This window comes from Lemur catta, chromosome 1, assembly GCF_020740605.2.
Source record: "Lemur catta isolate mLemCat1 chromosome 1, mLemCat1.pri, whole genome shotgun sequence".
Taxonomy (NCBI): domain Eukaryota; kingdom Metazoa; phylum Chordata; class Mammalia; order Primates; family Lemuridae; genus Lemur; species Lemur catta.
In genome coordinates this window covers 82,894,738-82,910,533 of record NC_059128.1, presented here as the reverse complement: position 1 = coordinate 82,910,533, position 15,796 = coordinate 82,894,738, and the positions used below count along the sequence as shown (strand labels likewise).

At 41.6% G+C, this 15,796-nt stretch overlaps 1 protein-coding gene across 1 annotated transcript in view; it reads right to left on the bottom strand.

Moving 5' to 3' along the window:
- SLC27A2 (solute carrier family 27 member 2) overlaps positions 1-15,097 on the bottom strand; it is a 38,384-nt gene extending 23,287 nt beyond the window's left edge. The window contains exons 1-2 of the mRNA XM_045528947.1: positions 14,419-15,097; positions 3,336-3,545 (exon numbers count right to left, since the gene is read on the bottom strand). Of these exons, the coding sequence (XP_045384903.1) occupies positions 3,336-3,545; positions 14,419-14,896 (688 nt within the window). The 5' untranslated portion in view covers positions 14,897-15,097. The remainder of the gene's footprint in view (positions 1-3,335; positions 3,546-14,418) is intronic.
- Positions 15,098-15,796: the final 699 nt, after the last annotated feature.

The following is a 15,796-nucleotide window of genomic DNA, read 5'->3' as shown; positions in this document are numbered from 1 at the left end:
GGCTTTGTGGGTCATACAGTCTCTGTTGCAATGACTCAACTCTGTTTTGTGGCTGAAAGCAGCCATACACATACATAAAGGAAGGAGTGTGGCTGTGTTTTATTTACAAAAATAGGTAGGAGACTATTTTTGGCCCACAGGCTATAGTTTGTTGACTCGTGAGTTAGAAATTATTACAGTGGTATCTGAAGAGAAAAGGAAGAGAAAGGAATGAACGTCTACTGAATTTCTGTCCTGTGTCTACCATTTTGTAAGACACTTTCAAAATTTCATTTAATTTTCATAACAAATTTATGAAACATATAATTATATTCTCCAATCCACAGATGAGAAGGCTGAGATGCAGACAGATTAAACCCATTCAATCACCTTCCCTCATAACCACTTTTATTAATTTCTTATGTACTATTCTAGAGTTTCTTTATACAAATACAACCAAATGTGAGCATTTGCTCATATGCTCTTGCCTTTTCCATTACAAAAATATACACACTATTCTGCATGTTTTTTTTTCCTCTTACCACTTAACAATGTTTCTTGGGGACCTGTCCATGTTTGTACATGGAGATTTGCCTCACTTATTCATTTATTTATTCTCTTTCTTTCAGCTGCCCAAAGTCCTTTGTATGAGTGTATTATACTTTATTTACACTATTTGCTATTACAAATGATGTTGTGGTGAATAACCTTGTCCATACAGCAGTTCACACTATGAATGCCACTACGTCTCTTGCATAAATTCACTGAAGAGAGATTGTGGGTCAAAAGATATGTCTTTGTAATTTAGACAGATAACTGCCACACTGCCAGTCATAAGGCCTGTCTCCATTTACTTTTCTGTCAGCAATACTTACGTTTGCCTGCTTCCTCATAGCCTTGCCAACATGTGCTCTCAAATGTTGGGATTTTTGCCAATTTAAAAGGTGAAGAATGGTACCTCAGTATAGTTTTATGCATTTGCATTTTCTTAACCAGAATTTACATAAGTGTTTGTAAGACTTTCTACTGCAAGTGTATACTTACATTATTCTCCATGGAAGATCAGTTCAGTTGGGTAGGGCGTGAAGTCATGCCAAGGTGAGCTAAGAATTTGACCTGAGTGGGTCAGTAGGCTTTGTGAGGAGAAAGGCAGATCTCACATTTTTCAATACTTGATGGTACCCTTTGCCAGATATTGCCCAAATAGAAGCAATTTGTTATAAAGGAAAAAACTATGGCCAGCAAACTACCATCATTGTAAACACAATTCAAAATTCATTTTCTTTGACAGTGGGCCACTGGCATTGTTAGTATTAATGTCCCATTCTACACTAATATTAAGAAATAGAAGAAAGCATCAATAAATCGATTGTATCCACCATGGAAAATAATTATCCGAATAGTGAAAGCTCTGAATTACATTTTTCAAACAGAAATGCCCATCTTTGTAGCTTTGAAACACTTCTAGAACTTTCCTAAATTAAGATCTTGTATTAATGAAGAAATAAGAATATTTGGTAACTGTTGCCTAATTTTGTACTAATGATTTCCTTTGAGGAACAGGAAAAACATTTTGTTCTCCAGTTACTTAAATGAGCTTTTAAAATTGACATTTATAAGAGTAACTTGGCAAATATTTTATTCAGAGAAAAGGGAAAAAATAAAATAAACATCAATCTAGTTGTCTTCTAGTTAAATATAAATTCTGAATTATGAGATTAAATCAGAGTGTTCATCCTTTTTTTCTCCCTAAAGTGGGTTTTATATTTGATTGCCAAAACATGCATTATAAAGAAGTTCCGTACTTGTCTATTCAGTATTAAAACTAGAAGTGCACATCGCTGACAAAGGGCCCACTTTATCTCAATTGTTTCCCAAATCAAAGTTTACAATATAATTTTACCATTCTAGTAAGAAATGAAGATAAAAGTTCCATGTATTAATATTAAGGTAGTGTCTGTATGCAGTGGAAGCAATTGGTGAATTGTGTCTTCCCACCTTCCTGTTGGCATGGCAATATATAACTTTTGACAAACAAAAAATGATGGACGTTATGCTTTCGGCACCAGCTTTAATGTCATTCCTGGCTTCTCTTCCTCATTTACTTAAAGAAAATATTTAGCAAAAGTGACTGTATGAAGGGAACCTGACATTCAGGTTAAACTCAGGTCCAGGGACTGAGAGATTAGAGGGGTGCTGAGGGCCTATAGGCTGCTGTTGAGATAAAAGGCTCAAAGAAACTTTTAGCCTTATCTATAATGTTGATTATTTTACAAGGAGAATGTACGCATTACCAGCTTAAATTAAAATTTTAATCAAAAGAGATAAATGACTCATATATTCAATTTCCCAGTATTAATAATCAGCATGCTGGGGCTAGCTTCCTGCCTCTCTTTTAAATATATCCCTCAGGCTTCGTATTAATATTATTACATTTTGGTTTTCTCTGGCCGACAATAGGCAGACACTAAATATCTGCTACATGAATAAGCCAGAAGTATTGGGGCAGACCTGTCAATTATCTGAGCTGTGGAATCTGAGCCTATGAGGTGAAACCTGACACTTCTATTTCTTCTCTTGGGAAGTTCTTAACCTCTTTAAGTGTCGTTTTCTGAATCCGTAAAATGGGAGTAAGAATAGTACCCATCTCAAGGGCGGTGGGAGAATTATATAAACAAATGCTGTAAAACTCTTTGAAGAATGTCTAGTATATACTACCCTTAATATTGCTTGTTCCATTTAGCAGTGTTCCAATAACACTGTTAATTGGCAGTGCTTTTTCAGAGGCTCATAATATAATGGTGCAGCTTACAGTTGAAGGCTACAGATGTGATGAAATACAGTATTTTAGGCCTTATGCTAGAGCCATCCTACATCCATAGCACCAAACAGCGCCAAGTCCATGTTGCATGGGAAGATAGTAGTGAAAACATTTACATAAACATAACCCCATTATTGTCCACTGGTCTTCTCCAGCGTTCCATTTACAATTGATTACATATTATATTAGTATATAGACTCTGTATATAATCAAAATACAGCAAGCATTAAAAAAAATTCCAACAACCCATTTAGTGTCAAATCTCATCCATCATCGTAACCATTTTTGTAGTTTTTGGTTAACCTCTTTACCTGTTCTATACCAACTGGGGGAAAATATGAATAGCTTTGAGAAATCCGAATGGGATCGTATGCTATGAAATACGATCAGTTCCCACAGGCAAAGAGCTAAATCCTCTGAGGTATTAGTTACCTGATAAGTTTTGCCAAAGAATGAGAAGATTTGAAAAAATATGCCAACATTTAACTCCTTTAGCATAGGTCCATTTCTTTGCAAATCCTCTCTTTATTTTTACCTGTGGTTCCAGAAGTATAAATGTATAAGGCAGGAGTGGAAAAAGTGACTTCAGACCTCCACGACTCTGGGATAGGTTCACTTGACGCTTCATCCACTTTGTCCAGCAAAGAGTCAATGCCATCCGTGTTAGAAGTTCTGCTCACATAATAGATGGACACACCATCTTTTTTCAGGCTTGGCAATACCTCTTCAATGGCTGCTTGTAGTTCTTAATTTAATAAGAGAAAAAATTCAAACAAGCTAAATTAGTTCATTAAAGTTCTATCAGTGTTTCAATAAGCTTTATTGATAATTTTGTTTTCAGCATTTTTTTTTTTGCTAAAATGTGTAGACATGACAAGTGATGCTTATAGTTATGTATTTTTAAATGTGAAATTTGCTACATTTGGAAAAAAATCACAAGATTCAATATTTGGGAGAAAGTTGGGTCTTGATGGCTTCACAAGCACAGCAGATTGTTGGCTGAAATCTGTGTTTCTTATGGCAAGTGCTAACCAATGGACATACGGGAAAAACCAAGAAACATGACTGTATAACTGATATGTATCTTAAAATACTCCAGAAATGAATTTAGCTATTGCTTATATGTGCCCCACAGGACCAGCGATTAAAAAAAAAAAAAAAGAAAATTTTAAGGAAGGAAAAGAGAAATGAAAAGAAGGAAGCCATGTTAACTAACAAAGATGATAGAAGCCAACTTTATATAACCAGTTTTTTCTTAAACTTCAATATCAAGTAGTTTTCTAGGAAGGTTTAGCTGATCTGAGAAATAAGCTAAATTTTATAAACATATTCTCTGGTCTGAGAAAAAGAGGAATGATTAATTTAGAGCAGTGTTTTTTAACCTGTGGGTCACAATACAGTAGCAGATTGTTAAAATCATTTAAAGTGAGCAACATTTAAAAAAATTAAACTAGAATGAAATAGCAATTTTCAAGCACATCACACACAGTAAGTGGTAAGCATTGTTTTTCAAAAATTTTGTTTCAGTTATGTGGGTGTGTGGGTACTGAGTCACACACAAATGTATTTCTTACTGGGCTAAGGTCAAAAATTTTAACGGCACTTATTTAATATGCAAACTGCATTTGATGTTTGCTACTTGGATTTTTGTGCCCATAAGCCGTAAAATGAGACTGCTTTTAAGCTTACTTGTCTTGAATTGTGATAACTGAAGTGAACATACTTATTCTTATTAGGAAGGTGACTCAATATCCCAGGGAATTACCTTGGGGAGGCTATATCTAATTCATCTTATATGCTTTGTTTATCAGGTGTTTTTGTATGATGTCTCCACCAAGATAAGGAATATCACTGGAGTAGCTGCATTAAAAATGTTAAAATATTTTAACCCAAAGACTCATGCACCTGGTAAAAATAAATCAAATGGCACAAAGGGGTTTATAACGAAAATCAATAAGCCCTTACCACAGTCCTCCTCACATCTAAAGCTACTGCCTAGAGGCAACCACTTTCAATTGCTTTAGCTGTTTGTTCTGGCAATCACCCCTCCATCACCAAAAAAGGTGCATTTCCTGCTCCTTCTTGGCCTATCAATTTTAATCCCCACTCCCATTTTACCCTGTCCACTCCCAACAGTTATTATCTTCACTTTATATTGTCTGGGTTCATAGCATTTACATCTATTCTGAGAACATGATTCTGCCTTCCCAGCTTGGTCTATGGGTTGGCACTAGAAAACCAATCATCACAATCGACCTGATTATGGCTTTGTAAATATTATTCACTGTAGAACCAAGGAACACACTATAACTGTATTTTCTTTTTTGAACAGTTATCTCTTGGAGTTTCTGATTGGCTATTATTCTTTAATGTGCTACTGGCCTCAATTCTTTCTTCAACCCTATCAGATTAATTTTTATAGCCCCAGCAACCTTTGTTCTCCTCCTCTACTGTTTTATTTTTTCTGTTTCCTCTCTAGTCCTTCAGCATCAGTAAAACATTACTGTTGTAGAAACTGGGGTGGTAGCATCTACTCCCTTGCCCGTTGGCTTAGCTCCTCATTATTTCCTACCTAGGTTATTGTTCTAGTTTCCTGACCAATCTCCTTGCCTCTAATCTCTTCTGCTTCCAATTTGTCAGCTTCACTACTGCCTCACTTCTTGTTGCCAACCCGTTTAAAATCCTTCAGTGGCTGTTCATCCCTTGAGATAGAATCCACTCTCCTCATTTGGGAGGTCCTGAGATCTTCACATCTCACCCCTGCTGGCCTTTCTGATGTTATCTCCTACTATCTACCTCTTGCCTCATTCCTCTAACTGCAATCTATTAATATGAGAAATCTCTGAATGTAATTGTATGCTTACATCTCATCACCTTTGTCCAGGTAGTCTCATCTGCTTATAATAGCCTTCCACTGCCTAGTCACCAGGAAAACTTCTGCTTATCCTTCAAGACTCAGCCTAGGGGACACCTCCCTTCCGTCAACTTCCTTCCCTCTGCAGAGTTCACTGCTCCCTTCTCCAGCTCCCACAGGAGCCTGCAGATAGTCCTATCGAGGTATTTCGTACACAGTATGACATGGTTCAATTCTTTTTCTCCTCTATTAGTGAAATCTTTCAGAGTAAGGGATCATAACCACCTTTGCACTCCCAACACTAGACTAAAATGCTCAATAAATGTCTATGATTGAAAGAATCTGCACGAAATATTATATGCGTGTGGAAGAGACAGAGGAATAAGCTAAAGCTGTTGATTTAAAGGATTCAGCTCTTACAATACTGTGAGTTGATAAACCTTTAAAACATAGAAAGTAAAATAATTTCTGTGATACAGGTATGCCTTACATACAAGCAAGGGCCCACAGAGGTAAATTAAAAAAACTACTACTGCTACTTAAAGAATGAAGAAATCTGTTTCTTCCTTCCTCCCGCCAAGACTTAGGCTACAGAGTCCAACAATCTGTTCATAAGTTACCTGGACTTATTCTTCTTCCCTCCCAACAATAATTCAGCATCTATTTAAACAGTGCTCCCTATGTGCCAGCCAGGGTTCTGAGCACTGGCAACAACAGTGAGCAAAACAGACACTGTCCCTATGTTCCTAGAGCTTAGGTCTAGTAGGGGAGGAAACAAACAAACAAAAAATCAATTAAAATAAGGCGATGCAAGTGTCACAAAAGGGGAAGGAGGAGATGTTTTGAGAGCACATGGGGGGTGCCCAAAGACAACCCAGAGGAAGTGCTGTCTAAACCGAGACTCGAAAGATGAGCAGGACTTGGTGAGAGGAAGATCAACCGACACGGACTGAGCCTGTGTCTGGCAGTGGGAACTGCTCAACACAGCGTGGTGCCAACGTGACTAAAAGAGGCTAAGCTGACTGGAAGGAGGAGTGAGAGGACAATAAGGTTGGGAGAGTAGGTAGAGACAAGGTCTCTGAGGGCCTGGCTTAAGTCAGGCAAGCGGACTGCAGGGGGCAAGGCCAGAGGCGGGGAGATCAGCTGGTAGATGACACTTGTCTACACCATGGTAGCAGAGGTGGGTGGAGAGAAGTGGATGCACCTAAGAGATATTTGGGAGGTAGAATAGATAGGACTTGGTAACAGTCTTTTTTTTTTTTTTTCCACCTGCAGTAACACATAGGTAACAGTCTTAACAAAAGGAAAATGGTAGGTCAAAAGGGACTTTAAGTTTTTCTGAACTTTTTTTTAGGAAAAATGTACCTAGGTATTTGTTATGTATTTAAAATTAATAACAGTAATAATAAAAATAAAAAGAAATGTAATTAAGCAGGTGTCATGCTTGATTATGGTTCAAGCAACTTAGCATCATGTGTATTTCATTCATGTTCCCAGTTGGTCCTCTGCAGGCATTTAGTTTGTGATCCCTGACCTTTTACAAACATCATCGCATCCGAAGGAAGGCCACTGCCCCCGCCCAACACGATTTCCTTTAGGCTGGTGGTGCAGAATTTGTTATCTGGGCAGACTTGAGGTTCCAGTGGTTGCCAACCACATTAGGATACACTACGGCAGACTTTCTTCCCTTACATTAAAGAAATTGATACAAAAACTGAAATTTGAAAGGAAATTCTGGATGTGAATGCTGCCTGTCAACTATCCAGCTGATATTTAATGGCTTGTCATTCTTTTCTTGAGTCCTTTATAGATATGATTGGGCCTACATGTTTTCTCCTTTATATATATATTTTTTCTTTTTGTAATTCTTATTGTAAAGCCTGCTCTCCTTAGTGGCAGCCAACCAGGACATAAGAGCTCCAATAATCCTTTTTGTGAAAAGAAGGTTGGGTTATCTGAGCCTCTGAGAGGCGTGTGCAGGAGTGCTCTTGGGAGCAGGACCTGCGAGGCTGCAGGGGAAGCAGATTGGGAGGGGGAGAAGTTGAACTGCGATGCAGGCACAACAGGGGTCTCCTTTTGCGGATCCTCTGATACTAGGGGGACTCTGGACCTGGGATGGCCCTCAAGGTTGATCCAAATTAAAGGAGGTGGGCTGTGCCTTTACACCCGCCCTTCAACCAGTCAATGGACCCAGGCTGGGGTGGTGGTGCTTGACCTTGGGCAAAGCAGCTCTCTTCAACCAAGGGCAAGTCCTGAAAAGGGTCCCAGATGAGAGCTGGATGAGTCCCTCTGTCCTAAAGGGGGGATCTGGGCAGCACATCACAGCATCCACCCACCTCTCTCCCTACTAATAACAAAGACTTAAAATTTTCATTTGTATAGAACAGTTTGTATAGTAGCTTTACATATATCATTCACACAATTTTCACAACAACCTGTGATGTAGATACCAGGAACCTTGTTTCTACATGTGATAACAGAGGCTCAGCAAGCCAATGTATGAAAGGTCACATACAAAATGAAAAGAATTATACTGGGCTTCTGGGATTCCCACATCCCTGTACTAGCCATGCAGGTTAAGTTTTGGTGAAGTGTTTTACTTTTTGGCAGAGGCTGTCTATTGGCCTTCTGCTCAGTGTTTGTTCAAGCATGTGGATCTGCCTTTAAAGAGTGATTCGGACAGCCTCTTGTTCACTTTCTTCATAAGGAGCATAACCTGAAGCTTTATTAAAAGCTTGGGTATGAGAAATTGTAGTCACAGAAAGTTGGCTGAAGGGTGCAGAGTAGATCTATCAGTTCCTCATTTGTCTAGTTTTAAATTGAGGATTGAAATAAACCCCCAGAGAAAGCAGTACACATTTGGGTGATGGAATATCGAGTGATTACAACATTACCACCCTCCCCACCACCACCTCGAAGTCTGTTTTGTTGAAATAAAATTAAAAAAAAAAAATCAAGGTAGTATATACCAAGTCTCCCACCCCCCAACATTTTTTTTTGAAAAAAGAAGAGAAATTTCTGAATAAACAGGCCCATTCCTGGAAAGTAGTGAGAGAGTGTGCTTGGGTGGTGAACTGAACCAATCTTCATCACAAAGGTGTTGAGGTGCTACTGGCTAAACCTGCTGCTTTCCAGTAGGGAGAATATTCAGTCTAGGAGCTTGTTCTGCTTCTACATTGCCTTACCCTGTGGGTAACTGACTGAGTTAGTTAAACAAAACACCCCAGACATGTTTAGCAATAAGGGAAGATCTGAAAGGCAGGCAGTGAAAGGAAAGGTGCTGTGATCAAAATTTCAGGATGCCTGTGAAATGGCTGCTTAATGAAGAAGTCAGGATTGAAGGTTTATCTCTTTTCTTCATTCAGGGAAGCAACTGAAACACAAACTGGTGCTAATGCAGCCCCTGGAGACAGTCTGAAAATAGTTCTTGAAATGCCATTTGTTATTGTGATTTTGCATCTCTGTCACTGGCAGTTTGGATTTGCAACACAATGTATGTTAGAACGCTCCTGACAGAGACATGCACACGTGCCGCTTCCTCCCCATACAAAACAAATCACCCTGAGGTCAGAAAGATGTTTAATTAAAGTTCCACCAGGAATACGTAAAAATTAAATAAGGAAACACATCTTAATCTTACATATATGTAATTAAGTAATAACTTACTTGATATTATTTTTCATTTCATTTCATTTAGTTAAAGTTCTTGCTTATGTGAACTGTTGCTTTCTGAATAGCCCTGGAATCAAAGGTTAACCCTTATCATGGGGTTACCAGGTCACACCAGGCCTTACATAATTGTTATTGTTCGATATCCGTAAGCAACCATGTCACCTGTCTACCAACTGTCTACTTCCCTGTTTCTCAGAGGCTGGGGGCAGGTCCTTTTCAAATATTGGCCACTTACACTCTCTATGCAGAATAATCTGAATTCTACGCTTCTCCTCCAGATTTAATAACATTAACAGCTGATTCAGGGTTTATTTTGTTTTTACCTCTTCATTCTCTTCTTGTTTCTCAATAAAATGAACTGTATTTCCACATATGCTAGCAAAGTGTCAGTCTGTTCTTGAATGGAAGTGACAACCATTCCCCTTGCAACCTTTAGCGATAAGCTGGTAAGAAGAAAAATTTTAGAAAATATCTTTAAGCTAGCTCTCCATTGGGATCTTCGGCTACTAGGCTAGGAACCCCAGCACCGGGACATATTACTCATTTGGTGTCTGTGTTTCCATCCTTGTAGAAAGTTCTCCCACCATCCTGTCCATAGATCCTTTCCAGCCCATACTGAGCTCATCACCTGCTCCCTCTATGCACTGAGACCCAAAGAGAGCATGTCTCTCCTACGGTCCACTGCCAGAGGCTGGACGCAGTGATTGGGTAGGAGGACCATTGAGAGGTAAGCAAATCTGCGATAGGGTAAGGCTGGGCCTGGGGGAGATTGAGTTTAAATAAATTTTCTGACATCAGGCTATATTTGATTTTGCTACATTATTTTTCAGGCCCTCATGCCCAACCCAATGGTTCTTAAGCATCAGGGAAGAAAGCCTGTTACAAGCAACCAGAATGGTGGAATTCATTAATTCAACATGTAACTCAACATTAACTCAAACATGTATTGAGTGCCTACTATCTGCTAGGTATTACTACAGCATTATTGAAAGATATATGAGAGGATTCTAAGCCTCTGAAACAATCAAAGTGCACTGAAGCAACTCATGTAAGTTACTCCTTGGGCAGCCCAGAGAGGTGAGAAGAGTGGAAATTAGATTATCTTTATGTCTTGATTCTGGACTGAAGTTGTCATTAGAAAATTATCTCCTTCCATGGAAGTGAGGCCAGTGCTGTTGGCTATTCTTAGGATTCTCTGAGTCCCTATTTTCTCTACAACAGTGTCCCTCTAGGAAACAGTTTTAAAAAACGGCCATTATTTAAGTCTCACCTGCTGTTGTTCTTGCACAGTAAAACTCTTCATGAAGCATTTCACTGTGCTATGGGACCTGATCAAAACTGCCTCTGGTGTTCCTTTTGCCTGGAATGGCCCCTCCCCAACTGCACTTGTCCAGCTCAATTGTCAATGCCCCCAAGAAGCTTTCTTTTGCCCTCTGCTTGATTTTCCCACAGCAATTTGTAGCTCTCCAAACATACTTAGCACATTCTCCTGGGCTTCATAATCATTTGTATATGTGGTTTAGTTCCTTTACTGGACTGTAAAATCCTTGAACTAATTCATCTTCTTATCTCTCCATCCCATCATGGCAACTAACTTGTACCTTGACGGGACTCCTAACCTCAAAAGCTTGTATGACAAGAGTTATCCTTGGTCCCAATGCTAGTTTTATAGTGAAGTTCTCCTGTTTTAGAGCTTTCAATGATGTAATACCTTTGAAAGCTACTGAAAGCATTTTCCTTTAGCACACTGTTTAAAAGAGGTCCAATTTCATTCTTTTGCGACCTTGCAAAACCAGATCAAAGGTAATTTAGAACATTTTACCCTTTACCCAGATACTCTCTGGGCCTCAGGCTTGTACTAGAGAGTATTTTTAACTGTTATTAACACCTTGTACAAAAGTATTATCTACACTGTGGGAACTATGCATAGTTATGTTGAGGCGGGCAGTACAGACTTGACCAGAGAGCTGATGAAAGAGCCCTCAGAAGACCTGGGTTATCTTTCCAGCAGAAGAGCTAGTTTAATGATGATCTTAATGCTAGTAAAAGTGGAAAAAGAGCAAATTGACTATTTCAGGTCTCTTTTGGATATTTTTATAAAATATTTCGCATGTTGTGTGAAATTAAATATGCTTTCCTGTTTTACCCATATTCTATGTTTGGGAAGTTGCGTGAAAAACTACTGGCCCATCCAGTTGGCTTCGAATAACTACAACACTGATACAGGTTCATATGGTTGAAGGCAATTTTTCCATGTGATTACTTAGGTCATACCCTGCCATGGAAAATGATCCTAAAATGTACAACAACAGAGAGAAAATCATATCCTCTGGGAGACAGTGTTTCTGTTTGATTCAGGGAAGAGGTTGTGAATCTTGACTTTCTGTAAGTATAGTAAATTCAGAAGGAATAATTAGGCACTGAAATTCTGATAGTATTAAGCCCTGTTAAGCTTTATGAAGCGACCCCAAAAGTCATGACAACTGGATCAATCCTCATGATAAATGCCACTGTGTTGGTCCTTTACATATACTCCAGAATTTGACAGACAATTGGAGCTCAAGAACTCTTGCTAGCCCACAAACCCTGCAGCTGAAATTTAAAGTACAGAATCATACTCATCTTTATGTACCATGTTCATATGGTGTGATAGAATAAAAAGTGCCCCGGAAGTAAGAAAAAAATCTGGGTTCTATTTCTACCTTTCTGTTACTAACTACCAATAAGACCCTGGGCAATTTATATCACCAGCCTGCCCCCTTGGGCCTTTGTTTGTTCAGCTATAAAACAAGTGGAAACTAGGCTGACTGTTTCTCAAAGCCTAATCCTCAGACCATTTGGTTCAAAATCATCTGGGGTTGGGGTGGGGCTTGTTACAAAAACACACATTCCCAGGCACCACCAGTCCTACTGAACCGGTGTTTAGGGGGATGGGGCTCAGAAGTCTGTTTTTCAAAATAAGCTTCCCAGATGGTTCTTATGCTTATTAAAATTTCTTTTTGAGACATTTTTAAAAAATATAACACACTCATTAAAGTTAGAGGATTATAGGATCCCTAAGATCCCTTCCAACTCTAAAGAATTCTAAGAATCAGTCCATTCAACACAGTTCCACATGATCACATTTAATACACATGCAACTTTGGACTCTGTTTCTTTCTTTGTAGTAATTATTTCAGACCAAGTGTAATTCTACCTCATATCTCAGTGATCTAGAAAAACTGAATATTTTCCAAATGTGTTCCCTCCCTCAGAGGTCAGTTTACTGTCCAGAGAGTGCCATAGGAAAGCCTAGTTTGAGTTTGATGTGAACATAGGAATTTCATTATATTCTCCACATAAACACAGTGCTCTATGGTAGAAGACTGTTGCCTGAAGTAAGGAAGAGAGTATCTGTCTGTATTTCTGACTTTATTACAAAACCAAACTCTATTATAGTCATTTAATCCTGAGATTTTTTGGGAATAAAATTCCAAGCCTTGTGACTTCCTTGCCAGGGGGCCTGGGATACTAAAGAGATAAACAGAATTTAAATGCTTCCTGAAGTGGTACAAAGATCACCATGTTAATAATTTCCATCTAAGTAAGCTGATAAAGTAATGGGTTTAAGAGAGTCTCCCAGTTATTAATACTAACCAGTGGAATTGTCTCTTTTCTCAGGCAACTAGAAATTGTTAAAAACTTTCTTGAAAGGATCATTGCCAAATAATTTAGCTGCCTGTAAGCTTGTCTTTCTGCTTTTAAACTTTTATACAAAGCCTATTTTTTTTGGACATTTTTTGTACTATTTATTTTATGCCACATGAAACAGGTGTGTGAGTTGCCTGGTTTCTCACAAGAGAATCAACATTTCATCTTTCTGTGAAACTAGGCAACTTGCTTAGCTTGCCTCAGTTTCCCCTGCTGTGAAATGAAGGGGTAGAGCGGACGGATGCTTGATCTCTTCCAGCTCTAACACCTTACATCCATGTGGAGGAAGACAGCATGATGTTGGAAAGAGCATGGGCTTTGAAGTTGAACAGACATAGGTTGGAATTTTAAGCCTTAGTTTTCTCAACTGTATAATGGGGGTGGAGGAGAGTAATATATTATCTTTCAAGGTAATAAAAGCATTCAGCATAGGGCTTGGCACAGAAAGGGCTTCCAGAAAGGTGAGCTTTCCTGGCTCCCTAGGTCCCTACCCTGTCACCTAGGTCTTTCAGCCCACACCTGGTTAGGCCTCCTCTTACTGAGAAAAGCAACCCCTGGTCCATATTCAAGTGCAGAGACAAGCTCTGTGGGAAGAGAAAACCACAAGCCCTGTAGGGAACACATTCTCTGGTTCTTCCTGTCATGGTCACCACTTTAGCACAGCATTTCAGGTCTGGTTGAAATGTGGCAGGAGGTAACCATAGTACTGAAGGGGTCACAGTTGATACAGATGCAATAGGGGCACACAAGAGCGCTGTAGCATATCCCCAAAGTCTTCTCTCTGGGGATCAGGTGGGGTCACCTTCTCTCCGCAGTCTGAAGCCAGAGATGCTAACAGTACTTGAGATTTGGAAGCAACATTGAAGACTGCCTCATTACAGAGGAGGAAACCAAGGGACAGAGAGGGGAAATGACTTTCCCATGATCATGCAGCCAATTAGTCAGCAAAGGTGAGAACAGTCCCTCTGGATCCATTAGAGTTCACACTCAAGACCCTCTGCGTTTTCATGCAAATATTAAGTATTGGTGAAAAGCCTGGGCTTTGGAGGTAGAGAGCCCTGGTTACCCACCAGCTCTGTGACCTGGGCATGAGGCTTCACCTCTGCGGGCCTCAGTGATCTCATCTATACAAGTCTGAAAGTAAACCCTACCAGTTGTGAGAATTGGAAGCACCGCTGTATGTTTAGAGCTTAATACAGCGCCTAGCGCGAAATCAGCTTCCACAACATGTACTTCTAAATGATCATTGTTTAGCGTTTCAAGGAAACATTGCCAACCCCTCTGTCTACACCTCCAGTTCCGATCCGAACCTCCCTCTGCAGCCCCCACCCCCACGCTGCTGCTGGTTTGCCAACGCGCGAAGAAGCCCCAGTGCCAGGGCGAAGCCGTCCCCGGGGCTCACCTGGCGAGGCCAGCAGCACCTTTGCTCCGGAGCATTGGAAGCAGTGCAGCAGGGACTTCGAACGGATGTTGTAGTTGAGGCACGCCATGGCACAGCCCAGCTTGACCAGCCCCAGCCACAGCCACACGTAGGCCGGCTCATTACCCATAAAGATCGCCACACAGTCTCCCTGGCGCAGGCCCAAGTGGTCGTGCAGCGCCCGGGCCACCTGGTTGCTGCGCCGGTCCACCTGCACGTAGGTGAGCGTCTCGTCGCGGAAGAGCAGGAAAGGCTTGTGCGGCGTCTGGCGTGCTTTTTCCAGGAAGACCTCCAGGATGGTGCGCACCGGCCGCCGGTGCCCATAGCTGCGCGTCCGCCGGGCCACCCCGGCCACCCGCAGGAAGAAGCCCATGTCCTGGAAGAAGTAGGGGCAGCAGACGTTCAGCAACAACGGCAGGAGCAGCAGCCCCGCCAAAGCGGCGTAGATGGCCGGCAGCATGACGGCGGCCGGGCCCTCCGTCCCAGCGAGGGCAGAGGGCGCACTTTGGGCGTGCAGTGTGGCGGCGGGCCGGGCTCCACGTGGACGGCTGGCGAGCTGCGCGGGGGCGCACGGCGGCGGGATGCCGGGTTCGCGGCGAGGCTGGGGCACGACTGAGAGCCTCGGGCAGGTGCAGTTGCGTGTGGCCGCCGCGGGCGCCGGGCGGGACCGGCCGGCTAAGCCCGCCCCCTCGTGGGCCACGGCTACCTGCGCTCCCGGCGCCCCTGCAGGCCTCCCCGCTGGGCAGGCGGCGGTGCGGCTCGCCGGGGCTCGCCACCGTTCCGCCCGAGCCTGGAGGTCTGGGGTCAAGGCTGGACTCCCCTGCGCTGTGTGCCAAGTTTTTACCTGTTGGAGCCACGGTTTCCTTAAATGGTGACGATAAGACGCGCTTAGCGGACGTTGAGAAGATTAAAGGAGATAATGCCAACGTGGAGCTACTGTTATTTGTTGTTACCACTGACAGAGTGGCTTATGGAGATGGCTTGTTATTATCGATAAAGTGCCTTATAAATGTTTAGACAGCCCTATTATTTATTAATAGCGGACACCTGGTGTCACTGCCAAACCAGAATCCCATTTCTCCTTTCTGGTCCCAGAGGCTTTCCGCCTAGTCTCTCTTTGTTTCTCAGATTTGCTTCCCCTCCCAACCCCAGCCCGACTGCCAGGCGGTCTCCTGTGGCGAAGGATTCAAGGTTGAATGAAAGCGCCAGCGAGGTCACGTCCAGCCCGTCCCAACCCTCGCTGGGCGGGTGATAAGTCGGGCCCGCCTGGCTTGGTGGGCCCCGATTTCTCCAGGACTGCCACGCATCGCCACGTGCAATCACGCTCCCGTGTCATTCTGATGTTTTAATATTTTGTTCT